We start from the raw sequence: 24,815 nt of genomic DNA on the forward strand, positions 1-24,815 counted from the left end.
CCTCTTGTTTCATCGCTTGGGCTTTAGTCCTAATTTCAGTCATAGTATATTGGTATTGAGCAACATCAAGGGTATCAGCCGCCCGTTTATTGGCATCTCTTACCTCCTCTTGCTTCTATTTTAAAGGGACTTTGAGCCCTTCCACTCTCAGCATCACCTACAAAACTCAGCCGGCAAAATGCTAATTTACCTCAGTTAACCGAGCCGGCAAAAAGGTAATTTATTTCAGATACCTCAGCCGGTAAAGAGTTAATTTAGCTCAGTTAACACAGTCGACAAAAAGTTAAGTTACCTTAGTAAGCAAGGCGTTGATGCGATCCATGTTGACCTGATGTACCCCCGGGATCGAGTCCTTCTCAGACCAGGTGAGACATCTCACCATCCGCTTGGAATATTGCTGGAGGTCAAGCCACCTTGGAGAGGCATCTGCACCAATAAAGTTATGTGGTGAGATAGCAACATAGGCGGCACCTATATTGTGCCGGCTGCTAAAGGAATCCCCCGATTGAGTAACTTGAGATTTGACTCGCATAGGCCCAAGCGGCCATGGGGGATCAAAGTTGTAAGTCACACCTTGAGGTTTTGACTGAGGGGTCACCCCACCCCAGCCGCTGCAGAACCAGATGCATCATAGAGTGGCATGCCACCCTTCGGCGTCTTAGTGACGCCCGGCTCTTTGCCAGCCGGCTCAGTACTTAGACCAAGATCCATCAGGCTTTTGCTTGCAGAAGTTGGTCTGTCCTGAACAGGCGGCCTTGATGATGGCGTCTGGGCGGACGGGGATTTCCTTGCCTTGGAAAGAGCTTTGGAAGGTTCATCAGCCTTCCGTTTGAGCATCTTGGAGATGGAACGTGGAACATTCTTACTTCCATCCTGAAAATCAAACACAAGGGTCACAGTCGGTTAAAAATCGTCTGATGACAAATAAAAGTTTACAAGTTAACGCATACAATTGGAGCTTACCCCATCATCCTTGGACGCTAGTTGGGCCTTTTTCTTTTCAAGTTGATCCTTCCGGATTTGGGCTGCTGGCCTGGTAGGCGTCTTTGTAGAGTCAACCATTTCTAAACCTTTTTCTACAAAAGGAAAACCGGTTGGTTAAATATAAAACAAATCACAGATTCATAGAGACGGCACTAAAGTGCCGGTTAAGTGGTCAACGTACGTCTAATAATAATGGTACTAAGACCACAGGCGGAGAGGAAAGCCTCATCCTTGAGCCAATTATTTCAGTGCCATCATCCAGAGGCATGGTGGTCCTCTTGAAAAACTTTGGCTCTATTATTTATGCCCAATCCTCCTCAGGGACACGCGGAAGGGCACACTTTTTCCCCAAGAGAGTCGGTTCCTTATTGTACTGGCGGAGCAGACGGTTTAGACGTTTGGAAAGGGAGGAAACCAAGTAGAGCTTGCTTTTCCAATTATCCACTTAGACGGTTTGTCTAGTGTCATCATATACTCCGGATGCGTGGTTAAAGTGTACCATGCCTTCCAGCCGCCTAGGGCACGACTTAAGTAATGCATATGTGTAAACGCCACCCAGCTGGGCGTTATGTCCTGCACCTCGCAGGCGGCGATATAGCTAATGATGTTCACCCAGGAACTAAGATGGCTTTGATTGCGTCATGAAGGGGGAACCGGAGGCTGGCTTTGAATGTCGCCTCATAATAGCCAAAATAATTATCAACATGTTCAATATTGTCATCCCAGACGACTATCGCCTCAGGAGGCGGTACAATTATTTTCCACCTATCCCCCACTAGGCATTTCTCTACAAAGGTGGGGAAGTTAGTTGTAAGGGTGGCTATATCCCTGGCGGACATGTGCGCTTTAGTTGGGTTGGATATAGACGGCCACTTGTACGCCTCATCCTCCTCACTGACGACATCCGCCTGCTGAGAGGTCAACACCTCTAAGTCGGATCGTTGGAAGGCCTTAATGCCGTCTCCTTGGTCAAACTCCTCTAAAATGTCATCACTCGGAGTGCTGGGTGCACCCGGAGGAGAGTCAAATTCCCTGTCAGCCGGCGCCTCAACTGAGTCGTTTGATCTATAATCTAGGTCAAATATCGTCCGCTTTGTCCGAGCCACATTGTCCTGCACATGCACAGAGATGGTCGAATTCGAGGAAGAGCAAGGGTGGTCCAAACACCCCCAAGCGGCACCCCCAGTCCTAGACTCTGTCGTACCAGGAGACCGGCTGACTTCTGTTCTAGAGTATGCCATGTGTGTTGTGGGTGAATCCATTATTCAATGCAATATATACAGACAGTAAAAAGCTCGAAAGAGTTGCAATTGAGAGCGACGGTACCTCAAAGATGTTTCTGAAAGTGACGTCAAGCGTTGACCGGTTGTATCAAGCAGGCGGAAAATAGGTAGCTGCTTGTGAGATACACAGACGGTTGACCGAATGTACCCACTTGGAGAAGAAGAGAATTGTTTGGTAAAGTACCCAAACGATTCTTAGAAGTTCTGTTTAATAGGCGCACAGATGGATGACCGGCTGTACCTAGCTGAAAAAGGGGAGGCAGTGCTGGAAACTACCCAGGCGGTTCAGGTGCTTCTTGTTTGTGAACTACACAGACGGTATACCGGCTGTGTCAAACGGAAAAAGCAGACGGATTGAACTCAAACGGTGATAAGTAAATCCTTTCGTAGGCAAAGATTCTTTGTCTGAAAATCTTCGTGAATGTACGAAAATGGGGGGTGAAAATGCTATTTATAGAAGGGTTAAAATCAGGGGTATCCATGTAATTTCCTCTGAAGATGAACGGTTAAAATCGTTCACCAATGCCTATGTGACAAGTGTCACCACTACTGGAAAAATTCCGTCGGAAACACCCTAAATTCCGTCGGAAAACACTATTCCGACGGAATTTCCGTCGTAACTGGTTGTCGAAACACCCTTTGTAGGTAAAATCGCCAATTCCGTCGGAAAATATATTCCGGCCACCGGAAATTTTTCCGACGGAATACAAATCCGCCGGAATATTCCGTCGGAATGTCCTGCAAAAAAAACAAAAAAAAATACGGCACAGCGTGTCACCACCTCAGACCACCAACCACCACTACATCAGACCCACCCTAACCCACGCATAACCACCCACCCTAACCCAGACCCACCCTAACCCAAGCACACCCTAACCACCCCAGCCGTAACCCAAACCCACCCTAACCACACCACCCTAACCCAGACCCACCCTAACCACCCCACCCCTTTACCCAGACCCACCCTAACCACCCCACCCCTTTACCCAGACCCATCCTAACCAACCACCTAACCCACGCATCCCAACCCCTTACCCACAGCACCACCAGCCCCAACCCAGACCAGACCCCCTACCCCCCCAACCCAGACTCGACCAAACTTCACCCACCTACCATAACCAAACGTACCCCACCTACCCTAACCAACCACCTAACCCACCCACCCTGACCAACCACCTAACCCAAATACGAAAATACGAAGAAAAAAAAACCAAATCGGAAACGCCAAATCTACCTAGTCCAGCCCCAATTCCCTTACCAAAAATCAAAACAACTAAAAATCGAAACAAACAAAACTCAAAACAACCACAAATCGAAACAACCATAAATCGAAAAAAATAAACAAAAAAAAATTGAAATCAAACAAATTAAATAAATATACAATTATCTTCTGAAATTAATAAAATAACATTACAATTATATCAAAAACTTAATTATAATCAGAATTGTTTTTTTTTTTTTTAAAAAAAAAAAACTAGATCTACAGTTGTTATTGTCGTTGCTGCTTGGGCTGGTGTTGTTGTTGTCGTTGCGGTGGTTTCCTTGCTACCGGGGTCGTTGTTGTCGCTGCGCGGTGGCCGGAATGGTGTGGTTGTTGTTGTTGTCGCCGTTGAAAAGAAGAAGAGGAGATCGAAAAAGGAGAATGACATGGAATATTCCGTTGGAAAGCCCATAAATTCAGACGAATTTTTATTCCGTAGGAAATCCGTCGGAAATTTCCGACGGAAATTTATTCCGCCAGAATTTACTGAATTTCCGACGGAAAAACATGTCCGTAAAAAACGGTCCGTCGGAAATCGGCCTATTTCTACTAGTGCACAAGCGTCACGTGGCACGCCACGTCACCCTTGTGAGGGGCAAATGTTTTGGGTAAAAATACACTAGCCACGTGGCTCAATCAGAAGGTGATACGTGTCACCTTATGAGAGGTTCTAAATGAACCAATCCCTAATTGACAAGTGGCACTAGAAGTCAGCAAGGGAACCACGACAGCCTTCAAAGCCCAATTCCCGAGACAGTCCATTACTACTAGGTTTCCGTAACCTAGGATAGTGGCACAAATCCCAAGACCTTATAAAAGGGAGATGTATCCCACCAAGGGGGGATCAACAAATTCATTATTCACAAAAAACCAGAGCAGTTAATGATTGCAGATAATTAGTTCTCACCACCGAGAATATACCTGATCTCGGAATCCGAGAGGATCCCACCTTTCTTTCCGCACTTTTGACATCTTCCGAACACGCTCTAACTTGATCGTCTGAGGCGAAACTCCACCCAATCGGAGTCTCTGTTGTTTTGCAGGTACAGGCACCCGAAATCCAGTCTTGGTGTTGTAACTCTCCTAAGGGGCACAGAAAACCCCAAAACAGCTGTTATATCCTCAAGTCCAAGGTGACTCTGAAAACGAACCCTAAGCAGCCGTTCAAAAAGTCTGCAAAGCCTATTAGTAGTTCTGACATCGATAAGGAGCCGATCTACACCATAGCAGGCGGCTTTGTCGGAGGGGGTCCAACTATCTGAGGCACCAAGGACCATGTCAGAAAGATGGATGTCAACTCGATTGATGAGGGTCAGGTGTCTACCGACACATTTCCTTAGGTCATCATCTCTGAGAAAGACCGGGGCGAGGTCCGCTGGCCGCATGATGACCCTATTGTCATCGAATGCAAGGTAGCCAACCAAAGGGTTGGTCGGATCCTCATTGATACCAGTAGCTCGTCTGACATCATCAGTTGGAAGTGTTTGTCCAAGCTGAATTATAAGCCAAGCAGCATACTAATATGTTCATTTTATGTAGTATTTTATCCCCATCCCTTGGTCATAGTTAGGAGTATTTTTGGCTCTTTAGAGCCACTTTTATTACTAATATGCGTTTTCTAGTGTTTTCAAAGTTGTGGTATTATTTTACAAGAAATTGCAGATTTGGAAAATTTCCCCGTACTTAGTTGAGCCACCGCGAGCATTGGAGCGGAAACGTATTACTATGATCATATTCCGGAGCCCAAAACCGCGTTAGAGAAATCAACCCGGTGATTAAGGGCTCGGTGAAGAAAAGAAGAGCTCGGGCATTGGACCGTAATTCAAGACCCAAGGATGAAATCTTATTGGGCCAAGAAAACTAGCCCAAAAGAGTTAAAGTAATCCTTTGCCCAGGAGCTCGCCCGATCGGGCAGGGCTTCGCCCAAAGGCGCGCCCGACCGGGCGAGGGAGATAGTAAAGGGCGAGCTTCACCCGGAAGCGCACTCGACCGGGCGCGAGCAAAGCATTAGAGAGGAAAAAGGCGCGCCCAACCGGGCGCGAGCAAAGCATTAGAGAGGAAAAAGGCGTGCCCGACCGGGCGGTGCCTCGCCCGACCGGACGCGTGTTTACTTTGGGAATTTTAATTTGTTTTAGCTTTTTTTTTAATTAGTATTAGGAGTTGAGTATAAATACTTTCGGTTGCTAAAATGGTAGGACGTCTTCTTTACACCAACGATTACGTTTTCTCATTAGATTAATTTCCAGATTTTGTTTAAGCTTTGTCATTGATACTCTTGTTCTCTCTACATTCTTTGATTTATGCAATTCTTCCTTTCCATTTAATTTGGTAACGATTTCTTTCCTTTTATTTTCAGCAATTTAATTGCTTTGGTTAATTATGTTTTGTTTAATTATTTTGTTTAGCTTAGATTTGATTATGAGTGAGTAGATTTATTTCTAGGGTTTGTGGGGATCCATAAATAATATGAAGGGGTAAATTGTTATTGTTGGTTGTTAATGCTTGATTGATTTCCTATTGATTGATTTAATGCTATGCAATTAGATTTGGCCGGGTTTAATTGTATGAGTTATGCAACATTGATTCAAGATTCGAGAGATGAGAATTGATGTTTAGGCTTAGTTTTAATAGGCATGTTTATCTATAAATGGTTAAGTCAAGATTCGAGAGATGCGATTTAATACTGGTAGATTAATTCTGTGATTATAATACGTAGCGAAAACCCTTTATAATCTGATTAATTTATGCATTGATGATTGATTGTTATGTTTTACCCTGGAGTATTATTTATTGGTGAACCTATACCCTAGACCTTTTATTATTGATTATTCCCTTATTTAATTTGCTTAGTTTAATTATTAGTATAATTCACACAATACAAATTGGTTGCTCGATAATTTAGATTATAATAATTGATTAGGAGTAAAAAAACATTGTTTCCCTGTGGATTTGACCCTACTTCCCTATCTACTTTAGCTAGAGGACTTAGGAATTACTTTTGATTAGGTGATACGACTTTAGCCTATCACATACACAAGGTCACTCACCCCCTGGTTGGTGTTGGGGGTGGAGTTATGCACCCAATCGGCCGAATAGATTTACCCATCCGGCTGGGAGAGATGTAATACCCCGTATTTTTATACGTATTTTAAATTTAAATAAGTATTTCTTGAAGTATTTAAACAATATGAAATAAATTATTTAGGGTTTCTTCAATACAAAAAGAATGATTTTAATTAAAAATATATTTTATTATTTAATAATCTTGAAAATATTGGATTTTATGATTTAAAATATTGGGGCACATTATTTTATATTAAATAATTTAAAAGTCAAAGTTTTAAAGAAAGTCAAATCCTAATTTGATTAGGAAAGGGATTACTAAGGGAAGTAAGTAGGAGGATTAAGAGAGAGGGTATAAATACCCCTTATGTGCCTAGGGTGGAGTTCACCCAAAGGTAAATTCTCTCTCTCCTCTTATTTTATTTTCCCCTTTCCCTTTACTTAATTAATTTAATTATTTATTATTTAACCACCACACACGCCGGCCACCACCACCAACCTTCGCCGGTGGCAGCAGCCACCAGGCAGCGTGGCAGCGGCGGCCAGGTGGTTGCATGTTGCGTATTCTTCGTTCGTAATTTTCTTAATCTCGATGTAATCACGTTTAAATTCTAACTCGTCCGATTTTTACAAAAAAAAATAGTGTTTTTCGTGTGTAAACAATATTCTAAATTTGGTTTTTCATGGCCAAATTCAACCTCTAAATATGGTTTTCGGGCAGTTTTTGATTTTAACGAAAGATATATGTTGTTTTTCTTATTTTAATTAAATCTACCCTAAATCTAATTGTTGTTTTTGGGTTTTGTGATGATTCTTAGGATGTTTAATAACAAGTATTTTAATTATAAATTTTAGATTTTGGTTTTTAATTAAAAAGCCCCAAGATTGGAAACCCTAGGTTTTTAAATTAATGTTTATGGATGGAATTTGATTGTGGTTGATTGAAATTATTAAAATTAATGTTTTAAAACCAAATTATAGCAATTTTATAAGTTTTAATAATGCTGGAATTTTGATATATAAGTCTAATTTAAGTCTCTTGAAAAGATCTTTAATTACCCATTTAATTGGGAATAAAGTAGGGGTTTTAAATAAAAATTCATATTATTTTAAAGGGGTTTTTGAGTGAATTAAAGAGAGTATATATTGCTAGAATTTTGTGTTAGAAGGGTATTAATACTCCTTTATAATTGTGGTTTGTAGGAGACTTCTAAGTGAGTGACTTTGTATAATCGTGGCTATTTTGAGATCGTATTCAAGGTACGTTCGCGTACTTGGTGATTATTGGAATATATAGAAGTGTACTAGGCTTTGTTAAATTAATTCCAAGTAGTATCATGATAGGTGTTGGATGGAATTTGTTGATTGGATTGATGTTGGTGAATGATTTGTGATTATGAATTATATATGGTGATTTGGTGATTGGAATTAATTATTTTGGCATGTTGATATTGAACCATACTTTTATTATTGGCATGTTAGAAAGCATGTTTGGTTAAACTGGATATTTATTTTGGTTTGGATTATGGAAGAGGAATTTTATTATGGTTCATATAATTTTTATTGATGCTATAAGCATGAGGAAAGAGCTATTTAAGTGTCTTAGTACTCATGGATAAATTATATTGCGGTGCCCATGTGCACTTAAGGTGTTTCTAACACCGAGGGATAGGATTTGTGGTGCCTTATGCACTTAAGGTGTTATTTTAACACCGAGGTAGTTTAAAAAGGATTCCACACTAAATTTATGTGGTCACTAATTATTCAAGAATTTAAATTGGTATGTTTAATTGCTTGAATGAATTATAATGTTTGGTTGTGTTGTGTTTGAGAGTCATCACCAAGTCTAATAATTTGTAAATCACGTAAAGTGAAAGAGATTACACATCAAAACTCTTGGAACGTATATACCTTGAGTATGAACATATGGGGGGAGTTATGTGGTTTTATATTTAACCATAACTTCTACTGGGGGTACAGGACGCTGTACTTTCCATTTTATTATTTATTATGCGCAGGATCCAGTCACTTCATGTGGCATTTGCCTACCCGGTTAGCTCCCGGTGTAGTTTACCTCAATTTATTTGAGGCGGGTAGTTGGTTGGAAACCCGTTCTATGTGTAATCAAAAGAAAAATTAAATAAATATTAATTAGTAGTCGAGTCAAGTGATGAATGTTGTGTGCTTGTAAACAGGTGCATCGAGGTAGGTTGTATGTTAATAGGATGAAAGCATGTTAGTGTGTGTTAATTACGCTTATGTACTCAGCTTTGCTGATTGTGTGTATTGTGTGTTTGTCTGGCCTTGTCTTTACCTTGGCCCTACGACGACCCATTTCTAATGGCGAGTAGAGGGGACAAGTAGAGAGAAGCTTTTCAGGTGATGAAGCATACTCATGATGGGCTTGAGTGAAGAGGGAATGATGCTTAATTTTCATAAGAATATGATGTGTTATTGCTTTGAATTATTATTATTATTATTTATGTTGATTGTGAGACTAACGCAAAAGGATTTTCAAGTGTTTTGGTTTAAGGGCCTACAATGGTTCCAAGTTGTAGGTTGTCTTTGTTTGAATTTTACTTTCGTTTGGTTTGACTTTTAAAGTTGACTTGATTTTAAATAGTTTTAAAGGTAGTCTTCCGCTGTGTGTCTTTGATAATTGCCTTAGCCGTTTTCACGGTGGTGGTAATGTCTTAGATTTTCCTTTTCCGTATTTTAAAAAGGGCAAAACAGGTATTTTAAAGGGAAGGAATTTCTAGGGTGTTACAGAGAAGGGAGATGAGCGCCACATAGTCATCCGGTTCTTGGTCGTAGAAGAGCTGATCGCCTATAATCTCATTTTGGGTCGTCTGACTCTGAACGAATCTAAGGCCGTCATTATCCCATCCCTCATGCTGCTAAAGTTTGAAAGAGATGATGGTTCTGTTTGCTCCCTAAATGGAGACCAGAAGACGGCCCGAGAGTGCTATCTCTCTGACGTCAAGCCCACGGCGGCATCAGTCGGCCAGGGTGAGGAGCCAATAGATCTTGATGATGTCAAGGAACCAGGGCTTGCCCCACCATCAGTCGGCAAGAAAAGAAAGGCCGACCAGTTGGTCATTGTAAAAAAAGAGAAGCAATAGCAATCACTGGCCGAGGAACGATAAGATGAAATCTGTGCCCAGCCGGTTGGTGAACACATTGATATTGCTTTGGATGACACACATCCAGAGCGTACTGTTAAGGTGGGGACGGTTTCCTTTGGAAAGTTGAGGGCAGACTTGCACAATTTGTTGAAGGAATTCAAAGACATCTTTGTGTTTGAAGTGGAAGAGATGCCAGGCATCAGCCGGGATCTTGTTGTCCACAAACTCGTCATGGATCCAAAGAAGAAGCCTGTTAGGCAAAAGAAAAGAAATCATTGCGAGGAAAGAAGTCAGGCGGCAGCCGCCGAAGTAAAGAAGTTGTTAGACGCCGGGTTCATTCGACAATGTCACTTCCCAGATTGGGTTACAAATGTTGTTTTTGTGAAAAATTCGAATGGTACTTGGCGCATGTGTGTTGATTACACTGATTTGAACAAAGCATGTCCGAAAGATAGTTATCCACTTCGAAAGATCGACAATCTGGTTGACTGTACAGCTAGACATGCTTTGATGAGTTTTATGGACGCCTATTCTGGCTTTCATCAGATTCCCCTGTGGAAGAAAGATCAAGAGAAGACGGCCTTCGTCACTGATCATAGGTTATTCTTTTATACTGTGACGCCGTTTGGTTTGAAGAATGTGCCTGCTACTTTCCAACGAATGATTAATACGGTCTTCATTAATCAAATCGGAAGAAATGTAGAGGCTTACATTAATGACATGATAGTCAAATCCAAACTACAGACGGATCACCTTGCTGACCTATGAGAAACCTTCACCACACTCAGGCGGCAGAAGGTCATGCTCAATCCCAAGAAGTGTATCTTTGGTGTTGAGTCTGGCGAGTTTCTCGGATTTTTGATTAATCAATGGGGGATATAGGCAAACCCAGAGAAGATACAGGCGGTCATTGACATGAAGTCTCCCCGCACTATCAAGGAAGTTCAGAAATTAACCGGTTGTCTGGCAGCATTGGGGAGATTCCTCAGCCGGTCAGGTTACAAGTGCCTCTATTTTTTCCAAGCAATAAAAAAAAAGACCATGTTTAAATGGGGGGATGATGCTGAGGCGGCCTTTCAAGTTTAAAGAGCATTTACACTCTTTGCCAAGGCTTGTTAGCTCTTTACCTAAGGAGACGCTTTACATGTACTTAGCCGTCTCTAATCATGCCCTCAGTGTCGTCTCCTTGTTGAGAGAGACGACATCCTGCTCTCGGTCTATTTCATTAGTCATGTTCTACGAAATGCTGAACTCCGGTACCCAACAGTTGAAACATTTGGTCTCGCCTTTCAGGAAGTTGAAACCATACTTCTTGGCACATCCGGTGGTGGTTATACAGACCAACCCCTCAAGCGGCCAATGATAACTTTAGAGTCATCCGGCCGAATGCTCAAATGGGTTATTGAAATGCAAAGTCTTGAAATCTCTTTCGAACCAAGGAAGGCAGTGAAGGGTCAGGCGTTCACCGACTTCATTGTTGAAATGAAAAGGCCGATTGAACCGGAAAATATTGATCAGATTTGGAAGGTGTATGTAGACGGGAGCTTTACTATGAATGGTTGTGGTGCAGGGATAATATATTAGTCTCCTGAGGGGGATAAATATAAGTATGCACTACGATTCAAGTTTCATGCCTTGAATAATGAGGCTGAGTATGAAGCCCTGCTAGCCGGAATACGCATGTGTAAGGCGGCAGGGGCAAGAAAAATTTACGCCTGCTCTGATTCTCAATTGGTTGTTAGCCAATACCATGGTGACTCTAAGGCCACCCATCCAGCTATGATCAAGTATTTACAGGAGGTCAAGGGAGAGGCCGAGACTCTTGACGATTTCAACTTAAGTCAAGTGCCTCGGTCAGAAAACAATAAGGCGGATGCTTTGTCAAAACTGGCATCACCCGCATCCTATGATACACCTTGGTCAGTCTTCTAGGAAGTGATGGAAAAACGAAGTATTGAAGACGATCCCATTGGAAACTAGACCGAAGTTCAACCTGGATGGACGGCATTCGGGCCTATCTGCTAGACGGCACTCTGCCAGATACATAACCAGAAATGGTCGCAATGAAAAAATGTGCGGCCAACTTTGATATTCACAATGGAGAACTTTTCAAAAAGGGTTTTTTGAAGCCTCTTTTGAAATGTATCACCCCAGAAAGGGGGCAAGAGATTCTGGAAGATTTACATTCGGGCTACTCTGCCTCACACATAGGCGGTAGGGCTCTAGCAGTTAGGGCTAGGCGGTAGGGATATTTTTGGTCGACTCTGGAAGTAGACGCCATGGAAATGATGAATAAGTGTGATAAGTGTCAAATATTTGGCAAGCTCATCCACCGTCCGGCCACTGATCTGACGGTCATCCATAGCCCAGTATCACTCGCCAAATGGGGCATAGACATTATGGGACCGTATACAACTGCGCCAAGTGGACGGCGGTATATCTTAGTTGCTGTTGACTATTTAACCAAGTAAGTGGAGGCAGAGGCGGTCAAAGGCATCAAGACAAAGGATGTCATCTCTTTCATTGGAAGAACATCATCACCCGGTTTGGGGTACCTATGTCTATGGTCTTTGACAATGGCCCTCAATTTAAGACGCCTACCCTCAAGAATTGGTTGGGAGATCAAGAGATCTCACACTATTTTGCATCCGTCGGCCGGCCCTAAGTAAACGGTCAGGTTAAAGCCTTTAACAAGTTAATCTCAGACGGCATAAAGAAGAAAATTGAAAGAGCTGACGATCTATGTGAAGAAGAGTTAACTCATGTCTTATGGGCCATCTAAACAACAAAAAAAGGGCAACCGGTGAAACCTCATTCCTCATGGTATACGGTGCTGAAATCGTCTTGCCTATTGAGCATTATGAGTCGACTCTTCGACTCATGATGTATGATGAAGAGGCCAATTGGGAGGCCATGCGACTAGCATTGGACTCACTCCCAGAACGCAGGGGCAATGCTCCCTTGCGTCATGAGATTTACCGTCTGAGAATGACAAGAGCCTACAACAAGAGAGTACACAAACGGCCCTTGAAGGTTGGGACTTTGTGTTACGGAAAATGGAGGCAACCGGTTGGGCCAACGAGCAAGGCAAGTTCATGCCCAATTAGGAAGGACCCTACCGGATCTATAAAGAATTCAGAGGCAGCACCGATCGCCTAGAAACTCCTAAATGAAGGTAGCCAACTAGAACTTGGAATGTAGACAACTTAAAGAAGTACTACTTCTGAGACTTGTTAATTTTTATAAATGGAAAGCTTATCAACGAAAAGTTGCTTTTTATTTCCAATATTGATTATTTTTTGCTTTATTAGCTATGTCTCCCAATGGGAACACCGCCTGTACAATGTGTAGACAGCCAAATCTAAACCAATTGTCTGCTCCAACAAGAGCAAGACATCCGGTGACGCCCATTCGGGTGAGTTTGTCGTAGAGAGAATCTCCCATTTGGGTGGTACATTCCTGTATAAACTCTGAAAACAAATGGCCCAATTGATCAACCCAATAAGGGCTGACTCATAGCCGTTTGAATTGAATAATCTAAAAATGGAACCTATACGGCCTAAATAACTGCGTGCCCTACGCAAATACAAGTGGTGTCCTGCCAACCGCCCGTTATTGCTCAGGGGCAATACAGATGGTTCAAACTCAAATTCCCCTATTGGATAGACCGCCTGCCCATTTAAGGTAGTGATGATTCAAATAGAAATTGAATGATAAGTCCAGAACTTAGCATCTAAAAGTCATTCGGCAAATGTCGATCGGATACGGTCAATGATCGCCTGGTTAAAATATCCGGCTGCTCGATGGACGACTGTCCGCTTGGTTTGGGGCACTCACCATAGTGATTGATTGACTTGGAAATTAGTTATACTCCTTCAAGTATAAAAAATTTCTAAGTCAATCAACCCACTTTTGAAACCAAGCGCACATCCGTCCAGAGGCAAGAACATCTGGTATACCGCATGTATAAGATAAAAAGGCTACGCACTTAGCAAAATTTATGCATACACCTAATGGCCGGCTGTTTCGTATTAAAAACCGACCCAATGGTCAGTCAAAATAAAGTGTAAACCGATTTTACAATCGGTGAAGAAAAGAAAAATTATTAATCAAACCCGACTCCCCTGTCGGTAAAAATACATACATACTTGGCACATAGGCTGGAAAAGTAATTGTCAGGCCATTCGGCTAAAGAAAGACTTAAACTTGATCATCTTGAGAGGAGGACTCTTCTACATTCCCATCCGGCTTTTCATCAGCATCAGTCGGATGATCCCCATTATGCTCGATGTCCTCAATTCTCAGCCACATCTTCATCACCATCAGCCTCGCCATTTTTCTCCGCTTGCAGCCGCTCCTCGTCAAGCTTGTCAGTGGCCTGCTCAAAACGATACTCCCAGACGGAGTAGTCATCATTAGGATGCAAAGCCTTCCAAGCCATTTTCATCTGGATGACGCAGTCGGCCTCATTCTCCTCGACCAAATGCTTCTTTTCTTCCTCGGCCCTGGCCTGGTACTTCTTCCTCAGCTGCTCTTCCGATCCTAGTTGGCGAGTTTCTTTTTCAGACTCTTGTTATGGCGGTAGAGACTGTCTGTATCCCTGCTGACATCCCCAAGCTTCTCAAGCTCGGCCTTGGCTGACTTCGGTTTGCCCTCAAGCTTAGATACCCTTTTCTAGGTTGCCTTTAGCTTCTGCTTGGCATGCAGGTTGGCCTTGAGAATGTAGTATGTCCTTGGTCAGTGTGTCATTTTTCAAAATATTAAACATGGCCTTGTTAGTAGAAGAGACGACCTAGTTTTTGGCAGCCTTTACCTCTTTCTGTTTATCTTGGAATGGCTTCTTGAGCCCATTTACTCGCAGCATGGCCTACATCCGACAAAAGAAAGATCATCAATAAACAGACGGCATGAGAGGAGTTAGAAATATTTTCTAACTTAAAAACAGGTTACCTCAGCTAGCAGGGCGAAAATGGCATCAAAGTTGAGGGTGCCAACCCCCCTCACGGAATCCAGCTCCTCGGTAGAGATGGCCTTCAACATGTTCTTAGCGAACGACTGTATATTCGGCCTCTGGGTAGCATCTGCACATTCAACACTTGGTGAGAAGTTGACATAAGCCCGACCTATAGACTAGATGTCTTCAGAGCTGTTGGGGCGGTTGCTGATAAGACTTTACCCTACCGGGGTAAGGTAAAGGATTAAAGGCACTAATACCTGGAAGCTCAACCTCCAAGTCTTGAGGACGCCTGTCTTTGCGTCCGCCTAAGGTATGTCCGCCTGTTGCTGTTGAGCCGACAACAACAGTGAATGGCTTGCCACTCTTCGACGTCCGAGGGGTGTCCGGTTTTTTAAGGACGCTTCAGTGGCTTATCGCCAAAATTGAGGGGAACATGCGGCCTTGTTGATCCTTCCTGAAAATAAAGAAGTTAAGCTATCAAATTCAAGACAATAAGGTTCGCCTGATTGTGGCTGTTGTGGAAGACTTACATGTTCCAGCTGATCTTTCTCGAAGATCTGGTTTTTTGCTAGATCATTTGGCGATAGGCGGCAGCGGAGCTAGTAGGTTTCTTACTTGGAGAAAGCTGTGTCATTGCTTCTTCTGCAAAAAAAAAAAAAAAAAAAAAAAAAAAAAAAAAAAGAAAAAAAAAGCAAAGTGTCAGTAAAAAAAGAAAAAAAAAATTGCTAAACGGTCTCATCCGACCAGCTACCTTTAATTTTTTCTGTGCTAAGGTCTCAAGCGCTAAGTAAGTAGGGTCCCTTAGCCACTCAAACCTAGGGATGTAACTATGGGGGATTATCTCCTTTTCGTTCCCTCCTTCTATGATTTTGGTGGAGACCTTAAACAAACCAGGCGTCAAAATTTGATCCTAGATTTCATCAGGTACAGGCGGGAGGATAGCCTTCTGGCTTAGAAGGTATGGGTTCCTGTTCCAAGTGTTATACTTCCGGTTCCATCTGGTATCTGGCGAGGAGATGATATAAATTCGGTTTCGCCGGTCTTTCAATGTTGATTCCTTGCCCAAGGTCATCATGAACCCTTTTGTGGCAAGTTGTGGTGTATCACCCAAGGCCGACTGCCTTAGGAGCCTTGCTTAAGCCATGCATCGAAGCAAAGGCCTCAAAGCCCGGTTTCACACCAAGCATCTTACAGGCGATGACATACCCAAGAACGTTCAACAAGAAATTGGGGGCAAGCTGCAAAACCCCCAGGCGATATCCGTCCAAGATTTTCTCAACGTCCTCGTTAAGAGGAAATCTCAAGCCCGGTATCGCTGCTTCGTAACAGTCGAAGCATTTATCCCCATAACTCTGATTGAATGGCCAAACGACCGTATTGTCCTGGTCAGAGAAATAATTGCATATCCGGTCCCCATGACATAGGTGTCCCGGAATTTATCTAGCTTTTTTAACATATTCCTCTAAGTCCCAGCAAAGATATGGGTGAAATAAGGAGTGAATTCTTCTCGAGTAGAGGAAGAAGCCTTTCCTTGTCCTCTTTCAGGAGAGACGACCTCCTCCTCAAAGTCGGAGGCAGACTTAGAACTTTCTAGCTCTTTATGGGCCACAGGCAGCTCAGTTCTACCATTGGAACTGCCTGAAACAGCATCCGACTAGGATGGCCCTTGTTCAGAGCCGAATGCACTACCCATCATCTAACTCGTTCAGATTGGAGTCATCCGGCATGCTTAGAGTGCCAGGTGGGTGATCAAAAACTTCTTAGCACCCTAATAGTGTCGTTGTCCTCATCACCATTTACGGGGCCTTGGGCCGTCCTTTTGGTTCTGGCCACTATGTCCTGCATAAACACAGAGACGGTCGGATTCGAGGATGTTTGCAGAGGGGAGTCCAAGTGGGGGCAGGTGGCACTCCTAGTCCTAGATTCAGCCGTCCCTGGTGACCTGCTGGCAGTTTTCCTAGGTCGTGTCGTGTGTGTCTGTGAAACCATTTTGAAAACAAGGATAACAAACACAGACGGAAAACTAAAGAACAAGAAAAAGATAGAACAGGCGGTTACCTTGTATTAAAGCAACTGTTGGACCTTCTTGGGTCGGTTGTGATGCAGGCGGATCGAACTCAAGCGACAATAAGCAAATTCTCTCAAAAGTCAAAGATTCTCTCTCAAAGAACTTTCGTGAATATGCGAAAATGAGGGGGGTGAAACCTATTTATAGTGGGATAAAGTTTCAGGGGCAATTCTGAAAATTACCCTAGAAAGTGAACAATTTAAACACTGTACACCCTTGCATGTATGACACTTGTCACAGGTGTCACGTGGCGAGCCACGTCCCCCTCGTGAGGGGCAAATGATTTGGGATTTTTACCGTCGCCACGTGGACAAATAAGAGCGTAACATGTGTCACCTTAGAAGGAGTCCAAGTGAACCTCTCAGGACTTGACACGTGACATGCATATATTCATCAGGGGATGACAACCTTCAGGGCCCAATTACCGAGAAAGTTGCAAAGTGGCGCAGCCCACCAAATCTAGGTCAGACTGACCTAGAAAAGGGCGCATTTACCAATGACCCTATAAATAAGGAGATTTACCCCATTTTGAAGGCACGTTCATTTATTACAACACAATTAATTCTCTCACATCAGAGAAAACACTTGATCTCGGGATCTGAGAAGATCTAGTTTTACTTTCCGCACTTTTTTCCTTACTTTGACCGGTTCTAACTTGATCGTCGAAGGCGGAACTCTTACCAATAGGAGCTTTCGTAGTTTTGCAGGTATAGCCGGCAAGGAATCCAGTCTTAGTGACGTAACTCTCCCGAAGGACACAAAAAACCCCGAAACAAGATCTATAGGACATAGTACAGAAAATCCAATATTTTAAAAGCTTGGAACTATATATATATTTTTTTAAATGCTACCCCGCCCCTTAACGACAAACTCACTATTACTGGATACTATGTATAAAACCCAAAATTAAAATAGGCACTATATTATAGACTAAGGGAGTATTTTATAATTAAATTTAATTTAAAGTTTCTTATTACTTGTAGTTATAATTGTTAAAATGGTGCTCTTATAATAATAGAATAATTCCATGTTCAAAAACACACAATAGGGGTGTTAATAAGTGTGAGTCTACTTGTGAACTACTCGATGTTTGGCTCGGTCAGGTCAAAGCTCAGTGTGAGTGGGACCGTTGCGAGTTCGAGTTCGGCTTGAGATCTTAAAAAGCCAAGCCTGAGCTATCAGTTCGAAAGCTCATGGACAAGCTCGATTTTTTATTTATTTATTTTATAATTTATAACCTATGATATTTGAGTCTTGGGGTTTATTGTTATATTTTGGCCTTTTTAGAGGAAAAATATAATCAACAAATAGAATAATTTGATCAAAATGGGTAAATTCGAAACTAGATTGATCATTTGATAATCGAGTCTAGAAATGAGCTCCGAACCAAGCTTTTATTTAGGAGTTTCGAGCTCAAGTCAATCTCAATTTCTCAATTTTGATGAGCTTCAAACTCAACCCGAGCCCTAGTGTCGCGCTCGAGTCAAGCCAGGATGGTTAACACCCCTTAGACACAAACTACTACGGAGTATTCCTTAATAGTTTAGCATATTCAATTCGATCATTTAAAATTCGAGAATATTCAAGTTCATCTCCATAAAGTAGCGGTTTTGAACGGAGATTAATTGGAGCGACCTTTTAAAATTCTACACGGGTCAAGATATAGATAAAATCATGACCGTTGAATTATGTTGATGTAACTAACGGTCGCCGTTAATCTTCCTTCTACGTTATCTACACCCTTCTCTCTTCTCCATTGAAGCAGCTTCTGAGGTAAGTCATCATATTATCTTTTTTTTAATCCTTTTTTAAGTCATCATATTATCGTTGATTTGATTGTTGAACTTTGGGTCATAATTTCTGAAGTTATGGAAGATTATAACGATCAATTTTGTTGCTAGAATTTTGCTATGTGCAATATACATTGATATTCTTAAGGGAGAATAATTTAATGTTATTTTTAGAGCCTAATTTGATAATTGTGTCAAAATTTATTGTTATTGTGATTTTAGGAGCCTAATTTGATAATTGAGTAAAATTTGGTTGATAATTGGGTCAAAATTTATTGCAAGGCTGTTAATAATAGCGCTTTATTGTAGGACTGAACTATGAAGATGGACCTTTTCTCCCTCGGCCCCGGGCGGCCACCCCTCTTGCCCCGGCTCGGTGACGGACCTGATACTATTAATAAATTTCATGGTCTAGGAGCAAGATTATGGGGGGTTAGTTTGCTTAATGAGTCCGAAAGACGGCGAAAGTCTGTCAATTTTAGGACTATGGTTGGTAATATTGAAAATAGGTTGGTTTCTCAGCAAGGTGGGATTCCATTTATTGAGGATGAAGGTGTAGCACAACAATTGTATAATCCATTGGGTTCGAAAGGGGGTGGGATGAAGTTATGCTATTTAGAGGAAAGGGATGAAGGGGAATTGTCTAAACGAATTTTGGGTCTTAGTCGAACCAATAAGAGAAAGAGTGCAATGCAATTGTTTAGGTCGATGGAGTTTGCTAGATTACGGCCTGATTTACATGCCTGTAATTCTTTATTAGCTTGTCTTTCGAGGAATAGGATGTTGGATGATATGCTAAGAGTGTTTGCATTCATGAAGCGTGAGAAGATAATTTCGGGGCATTCATGTAGTTTAGTATTGAAAGCAGTTGCAAGTTATCGCGGTAGTGATAAAGCCTTGCAAATTTTTAATGAATGGGAGATTGAAAGTGAGATGAAGCAATGTTTTGATGCGATTGTTTATAATACTATGATTTCTATATGCAGTAAGGAGAACAATTGGGTTCAAATGGAGAGGATATGGAATTCTTTGAAGGAAAATGGGGTTACCGGAACGGAAGTTACTTATCGTCTACTTGTTTGTACATTTGTCCGTTGTGGTCAGTATGAGATGGCTATCCAGGCCTATGCTGAGATGCTTCAGAATGGACTAAATCCTGGCCGTGATACAATGCATGCTGTCATAGGTGCTTACACCAAAGAAGAGAAATGGGATTTAGCTTTAAATGTGTTCCAAAGTATGCTAAATTGTGGCTTGAAGCCAAATCTAATTGCTTGTAATTCTTTAATAAACTCGCTAGGGAAAGCCGGTAAGCTCAAAGAAGCATTTGGGGTTTATAAACATATGAAATCCTTGGGCCATACACCTGATTCGTACACATGGAATGCCTTGCTAGCTGCTTTCTATAAGACCAATCAATATGCTTTTGCTCTCCAGTTCTTTGAAAGCATACAGAAAGATTGGAGCTTTGAACCAAATTTACAGCTATACAACACTGCTTTAATGTGTTGCCAGAGGCTTGGTTTTTGGGAGAAAGCTCTGCAGTTTCTTTGGAAGATGGAAAATTCCGGAATGTTGGTTTCAACTTCATCGTACAATATAGTTATTGGTGCTTGTGAGGTTGCTAGAAAACCAAAAGTTGCATTACAGGTTTATAAGCACATGGTTCAGCAGAAGTGTGCCCCAGACACTTTCACTCATTTGTCTCTAATCAGAAGCTGCATTTGGGGAGATCTATGGGATGAAGTAGAGGACATTTTGAATGTAAGTTCATACTTGTTTGAAGTTGGCTATCTTTCTCTGGTATTTTAAGACTTTTTGGCTCAAGAATCTACATCTTTAAAAATTTCAGCTAATTTTAGAAAGAGTCTTGTGTATCATGCAACCAATTATTTGTCAAGCTTGGCATGCTTTTTTTTCCAACTCCAGTATGTAAACAATCATTTGAACTGGTCCATGTTAGATGTGTCAGATTCTTTGACTGGTTAATCTCTCTTATATCTTGTTCTATTATAATTTTTTTGTTGCCTTTTAATTTTTATTGTTTTGACTTCAAAATCCGTTGCTGTTCCCTTTAGCAGGAGTCATCACTTGATGTATCTCTTTATAATGCTGCAATTCATGGAATGTGTCTTAGAGGGAGGATTGAGTCAGCCAAGAGACTATACTTGAAATTGCGTGACGTTGGCCTTGTACCTGATGGAAAAACAAGGGCATTGATGCTTCAATATCTGCAACGTGTTAACTCGAGGCTGTTGAAAAAGAGCAGGTAGAAAAACTTGTTTATTGATATGTCCTCTTCTTTCCAAAAATAATATTCACATAAACTATCTTGGGATGTCCTAAAATAAACTCATCAATAGTGTACTGATATCTCGCTATACAGTATCAAAAATTCCTTCACTCTACACCTTTCTCTTGATTGGAGAAGAAAAGCCAGCATTGCTATCAGATTAGTTATGTTACTGTTTCTTTCAGAATATATGAAGACCTCTTATCATTTTTTGCTTTAAAGGTCGGCAATACCCGCAAAAAGACAGCGAAGGGGAGGGAGAAGTTAGAAGAAACAAGCCATGAGAGGCATCCTGTAAGCCAATTACAACTGGAAGTTGTAGGAGACTCTGTAACGTGGTGTTCATGAACTGCAGGGCTTATACAGACATGAATGCAGAAATCTATAGGTATGAAATTGTTGTTCTGAGTGCATCAATGAGCAATATTTGCTGACCAAATGTTTTTTTTATCACAATTTCTTTGATTCACCCTAATCTTTTATGCTGTGTCATTGCTAATTTAAATCGGATTAATCTGACATAGTAACTGAGTATGCGATGATTAATCCGATTTAAATTATTAGCAATGACTGAGTATTAGCAATGAATATTTAAATTATACTAACACGTTAAATACTTTCATGGATCATAGTGACTGAGTATGCGATGATTAATCCGATTTCTTTGATTAATCGGATTAATCTGGCAATACTTAGTCATTGCTAATTTAAGTATTTAATGTGTTACTATACTCAGTCACCCCAATCTAATTTAAATCGGATAATCATCGCATATCACAATTTCTTTGATTCACCCTAATCTAATTATGCGATGATTAGTCCCCGATTTAAATTAGATACTAGTCAACTGACATAGTAACTGAGTATGCGATGATTATAGGCCATTAGAAATTTGTGTCCTATGGGAGAGTTACGTCACCAAGACTAGATGCGATGATTACTCTTCGGGGTTTCTAATTAGATACTACTATAGAAATTTCATGGATCATAGTAACTGGGTATGCGATGATTACAGGCCATTAGATACTTGCTTTTTCTCATTGACTCTCTAATACTTTGAGTTAGCCAACTGACAACTTTTTTTTTTTTTTTTTTTTTTTTTCTGTTACTGAATTGTGGTTGGTTGTGTGAGAAATGTTGTATTTAATTTTTATTTTGTCAAACAGTTACAAGTGCCAATTTTATGCTTGGCTAATCCTAGAGGCAGGTTACATGTGTTTCAATTGTTATTGTTCACTTCTTTCTGGTTTCAATCTTCAATTTATAAAAATTAAAAAAAAAAATTTAAAAAATTATTTTTACGGTTTTTCAGCTCAATTATTCTGTAGATGCAATATATACTGCGAGTATTGCTTCTCTAGGTTAATATAAAACATTGATTATCTAGGTGTTCTCTTGTGAGTTATGACTTGTGAGTACTACTAATTAGCTGTCAACTCATTTCCTTGGTCAATAATTTGCATATTAGTTGAGTATATTGTATAGCACCTTATGACATAAGGATATAACCAACTAAAGTCAAAACTCTAGGGCTATTACAAAAGGATTATAGTTAGAAGGTTCTGCAAAATCACTTAAGCTGACAGAGGGTTAAGCTTCAATCATCTCATTTATCTCAAATTTTATAACTTTATGTAAGATTTTAAAAATTTTGTCCTGTTACTTCTCATTTTTTTGATGCTATGTACTATAATTTTAAAGATTTTAAAAATTATTGATAATCATGACGTTAAATCTCATCCAACTGAAGTGGTCTACAAGATCTTGATCTTCAATTTAAGAAGGGAAAAAAAAAAAAACTATTTCCTTTACATGTTTGCAAAGCAGTCTTGTGGTTATTCCTTGATTGTGCGTTCAAGACTTCTACAGTTTACATTTTTTGCAACTGGGATCAAACTTTTGGTTAGAATTTTTTTTATTAAATATTCATGTTCTTGAACATCTTCTTAATATATGAATGAAGAGTGCAGTCTCCTCATCATCATCCTCAGCCTTAAGTGCAAACACTTGGTTCTTAGAAAATTCAGAAATTTGGTAACCAATTGATGTTCGCAGGCCATTAAGTAACCTGCAAGCTGTTCCAACTTCCAAGTTGAACTCGTTTGTTTCTTGTAAAGCCATCAACATAACCAACCAGGGAATTTGTGGTAGATTATGTAGTTACTTTTGTACCTGTTCCTTTTGGAGATTTAGGCCTTGTTCACTTCACCTTAAAAAAATAATATTCAGTAAAAATAATTTAAATTCAGCCAACAATAAGTTCAATTCAACAAAAATGAGTTCAGTTCGGTAAAAATCAGTAACTTTAAAGAAGAAATATAACATAAAATCAGTAAAAATAATTTCAGTTCAGCAAAAATAAATTCAGTTCAGTAAAAATAATTTAAGCTTAGCAAAAATAATTTCTATTCAGTAAAAATAATTTCAGTTTAGCAAAAATAAGGTGAAGTGAACAGGGCCTTAATCCTTACTAGGAGATTTAGTTCATTAATGATATCGATGAAGGTAATAAACATGTCTTCGATTGATTCCTTAGGTTTCATAGAAAACAATTCAATTGATGTTTTAAAAAATTCAATCTTAGATCATTCAACTACACTTGGACTTTCAGGAGTTTTCGTGTTACAAATCGATCTTTGATCTTTTGTTGTCATATCCTTTTCCAATGTACGGAGTAATTCTAGTTTGGTCTTTGAATGGGAACAAATTTCCTTTAAATTCAGTATATGACTGGTATACTAAGTTTTCTGCTTAGCTTATTGACACAGTAAAAAAAAATCTTCTTTTTTTTTTTTTATATACTTACTGTCTTTTATCTTCTTTTTTTATTTTATTTGATATGTTACTTTGCATCTGTGTTGAGAACATGCTTATCATTGCAGTTGGCAAATGGTGGATATGACCAAGGACCTGCTCTGCTTGTTGATAAACCAACTGTCGTACTTTCTGTAGCCGGAACATATTACTTGCAGAAACTGAGAAAATAAGGAGTCAGGAAGGTCCTTCATGCATTCAAAGAACTAGGATTACAGTATTGAAAGTCATAACCGATGGATTGGCAGAGTATTGATTGGCCAAAAAGACCTATCATCTTCATTTCATATGAAGGTAAATGAAAAATTGTCTTTTATGATCATATATGAAGGAAAACAGTTTAACTTTTTTTATTAGTCCTCTATTTTGCTAAGTGATTATTTACATGAGATATTGACATTGTTGATTGGCCAGAAGAAGCAATTGAAACTATTCTCACTTCCAGAGCTGGCAAGTTTCCAACGTCTTTGACATTGTTGATTGGCCAGAAGAAGCAATTGAAACCTATTCTCAGTTCCAGAGCTGGCAAGTTTCCAACGTCTTTCCGGTTAAATAGACATAAAGATAGTGTCACCTTCTCAGGATGAGAGTCAGAACTAAGATTCAGCCATCATGTTGGATGAAGTCTCTAAGGAAAGTATGCATGACAGGAGCAGTGATTTTATTGATGATGTTGCACCTGCAGATTAGGAGCCAAAGTTCCAACATGGATAATTAAGGCTCCATATGAGTACATTAATCAAGCAACATTCCTAGATCTTGTAACAGTTGTAAGTAAAGAGTTTGGGATTTTGGATCCTCATCAATTCTTCAATGTTCATGCAATTGCGTCTGCCTTGGATGTAGATCTGATGATGCAAATTGGTGAGTTTACAATCAAATATGTCTCCACTTTGTTGACATGAACTACTACCATTTGAACACAACCATGGTTGCAGAAATTTGATCTTGGGCTAGGGGAATCGAAAAGTACACATACTCTAGTAATACAAGGAAGTCACAATTTTTACAGCAACTAACTTTAAATAACTGAAATTCACGGTTTTTTTTCCCCCCAAATTATCTCTTTATAAAAAATACTTTAGCGAAGTTTATGAAAATTTAATGAAAATTAGTGAGTGAGTTGAATTTCAAACATTAAATAACTTAATTTTGAGATGATTTAGAAGTTCTATAT

At 40.3% G+C, this 24,815-nt stretch overlaps 1 protein-coding gene across 2 annotated transcripts; it reads left to right on the forward strand.

Moving 5' to 3' along the window:
* Positions 1 to 18,318: 18,318 nt before the first annotated feature.
* LOC110735078 (pentatricopeptide repeat-containing protein At3g29290-like) lies at positions 18,319 to 24,544 on the forward strand. Of its 2 annotated transcripts, none has more exons than XM_021915213.1 (6): positions 18,319 to 18,514; positions 18,841 to 20,295; positions 20,610 to 20,800; positions 21,047 to 21,212; positions 23,707 to 23,932; positions 24,053 to 24,544. In XM_021915213.1, exons 2-4 carry the CDS (start codon positions 18,850 to 18,852, stop codon positions 21,090 to 21,092), a joined length of 1,683 nt encoding a protein of 560 aa, XP_021770905.1. In that variant the 5' UTR covers positions 18,319 to 18,514; positions 18,841 to 18,849; the 3' UTR covers positions 21,093 to 21,212; positions 23,707 to 23,932; positions 24,053 to 24,544. The 2 variants fall into 2 exon arrangements, with proteins under 2 accessions (XP_021770905.1, XP_021770906.1); XM_021915214.1 differs by having other exon boundaries at positions 20,613 to 20,800.
* The last annotated feature ends 271 nt before the right edge of the window (positions 24,545 to 24,815 follow it).

Source organism: Chenopodium quinoa, unplaced genomic scaffold (genome assembly GCF_001683475.1).
Source record: "Chenopodium quinoa cultivar QQ74 unplaced genomic scaffold, ASM168347v1, whole genome shotgun sequence".
NCBI classification, from domain to species: Eukaryota; Viridiplantae; Streptophyta; class Magnoliopsida; order Caryophyllales; family Amaranthaceae; genus Chenopodium; species Chenopodium quinoa.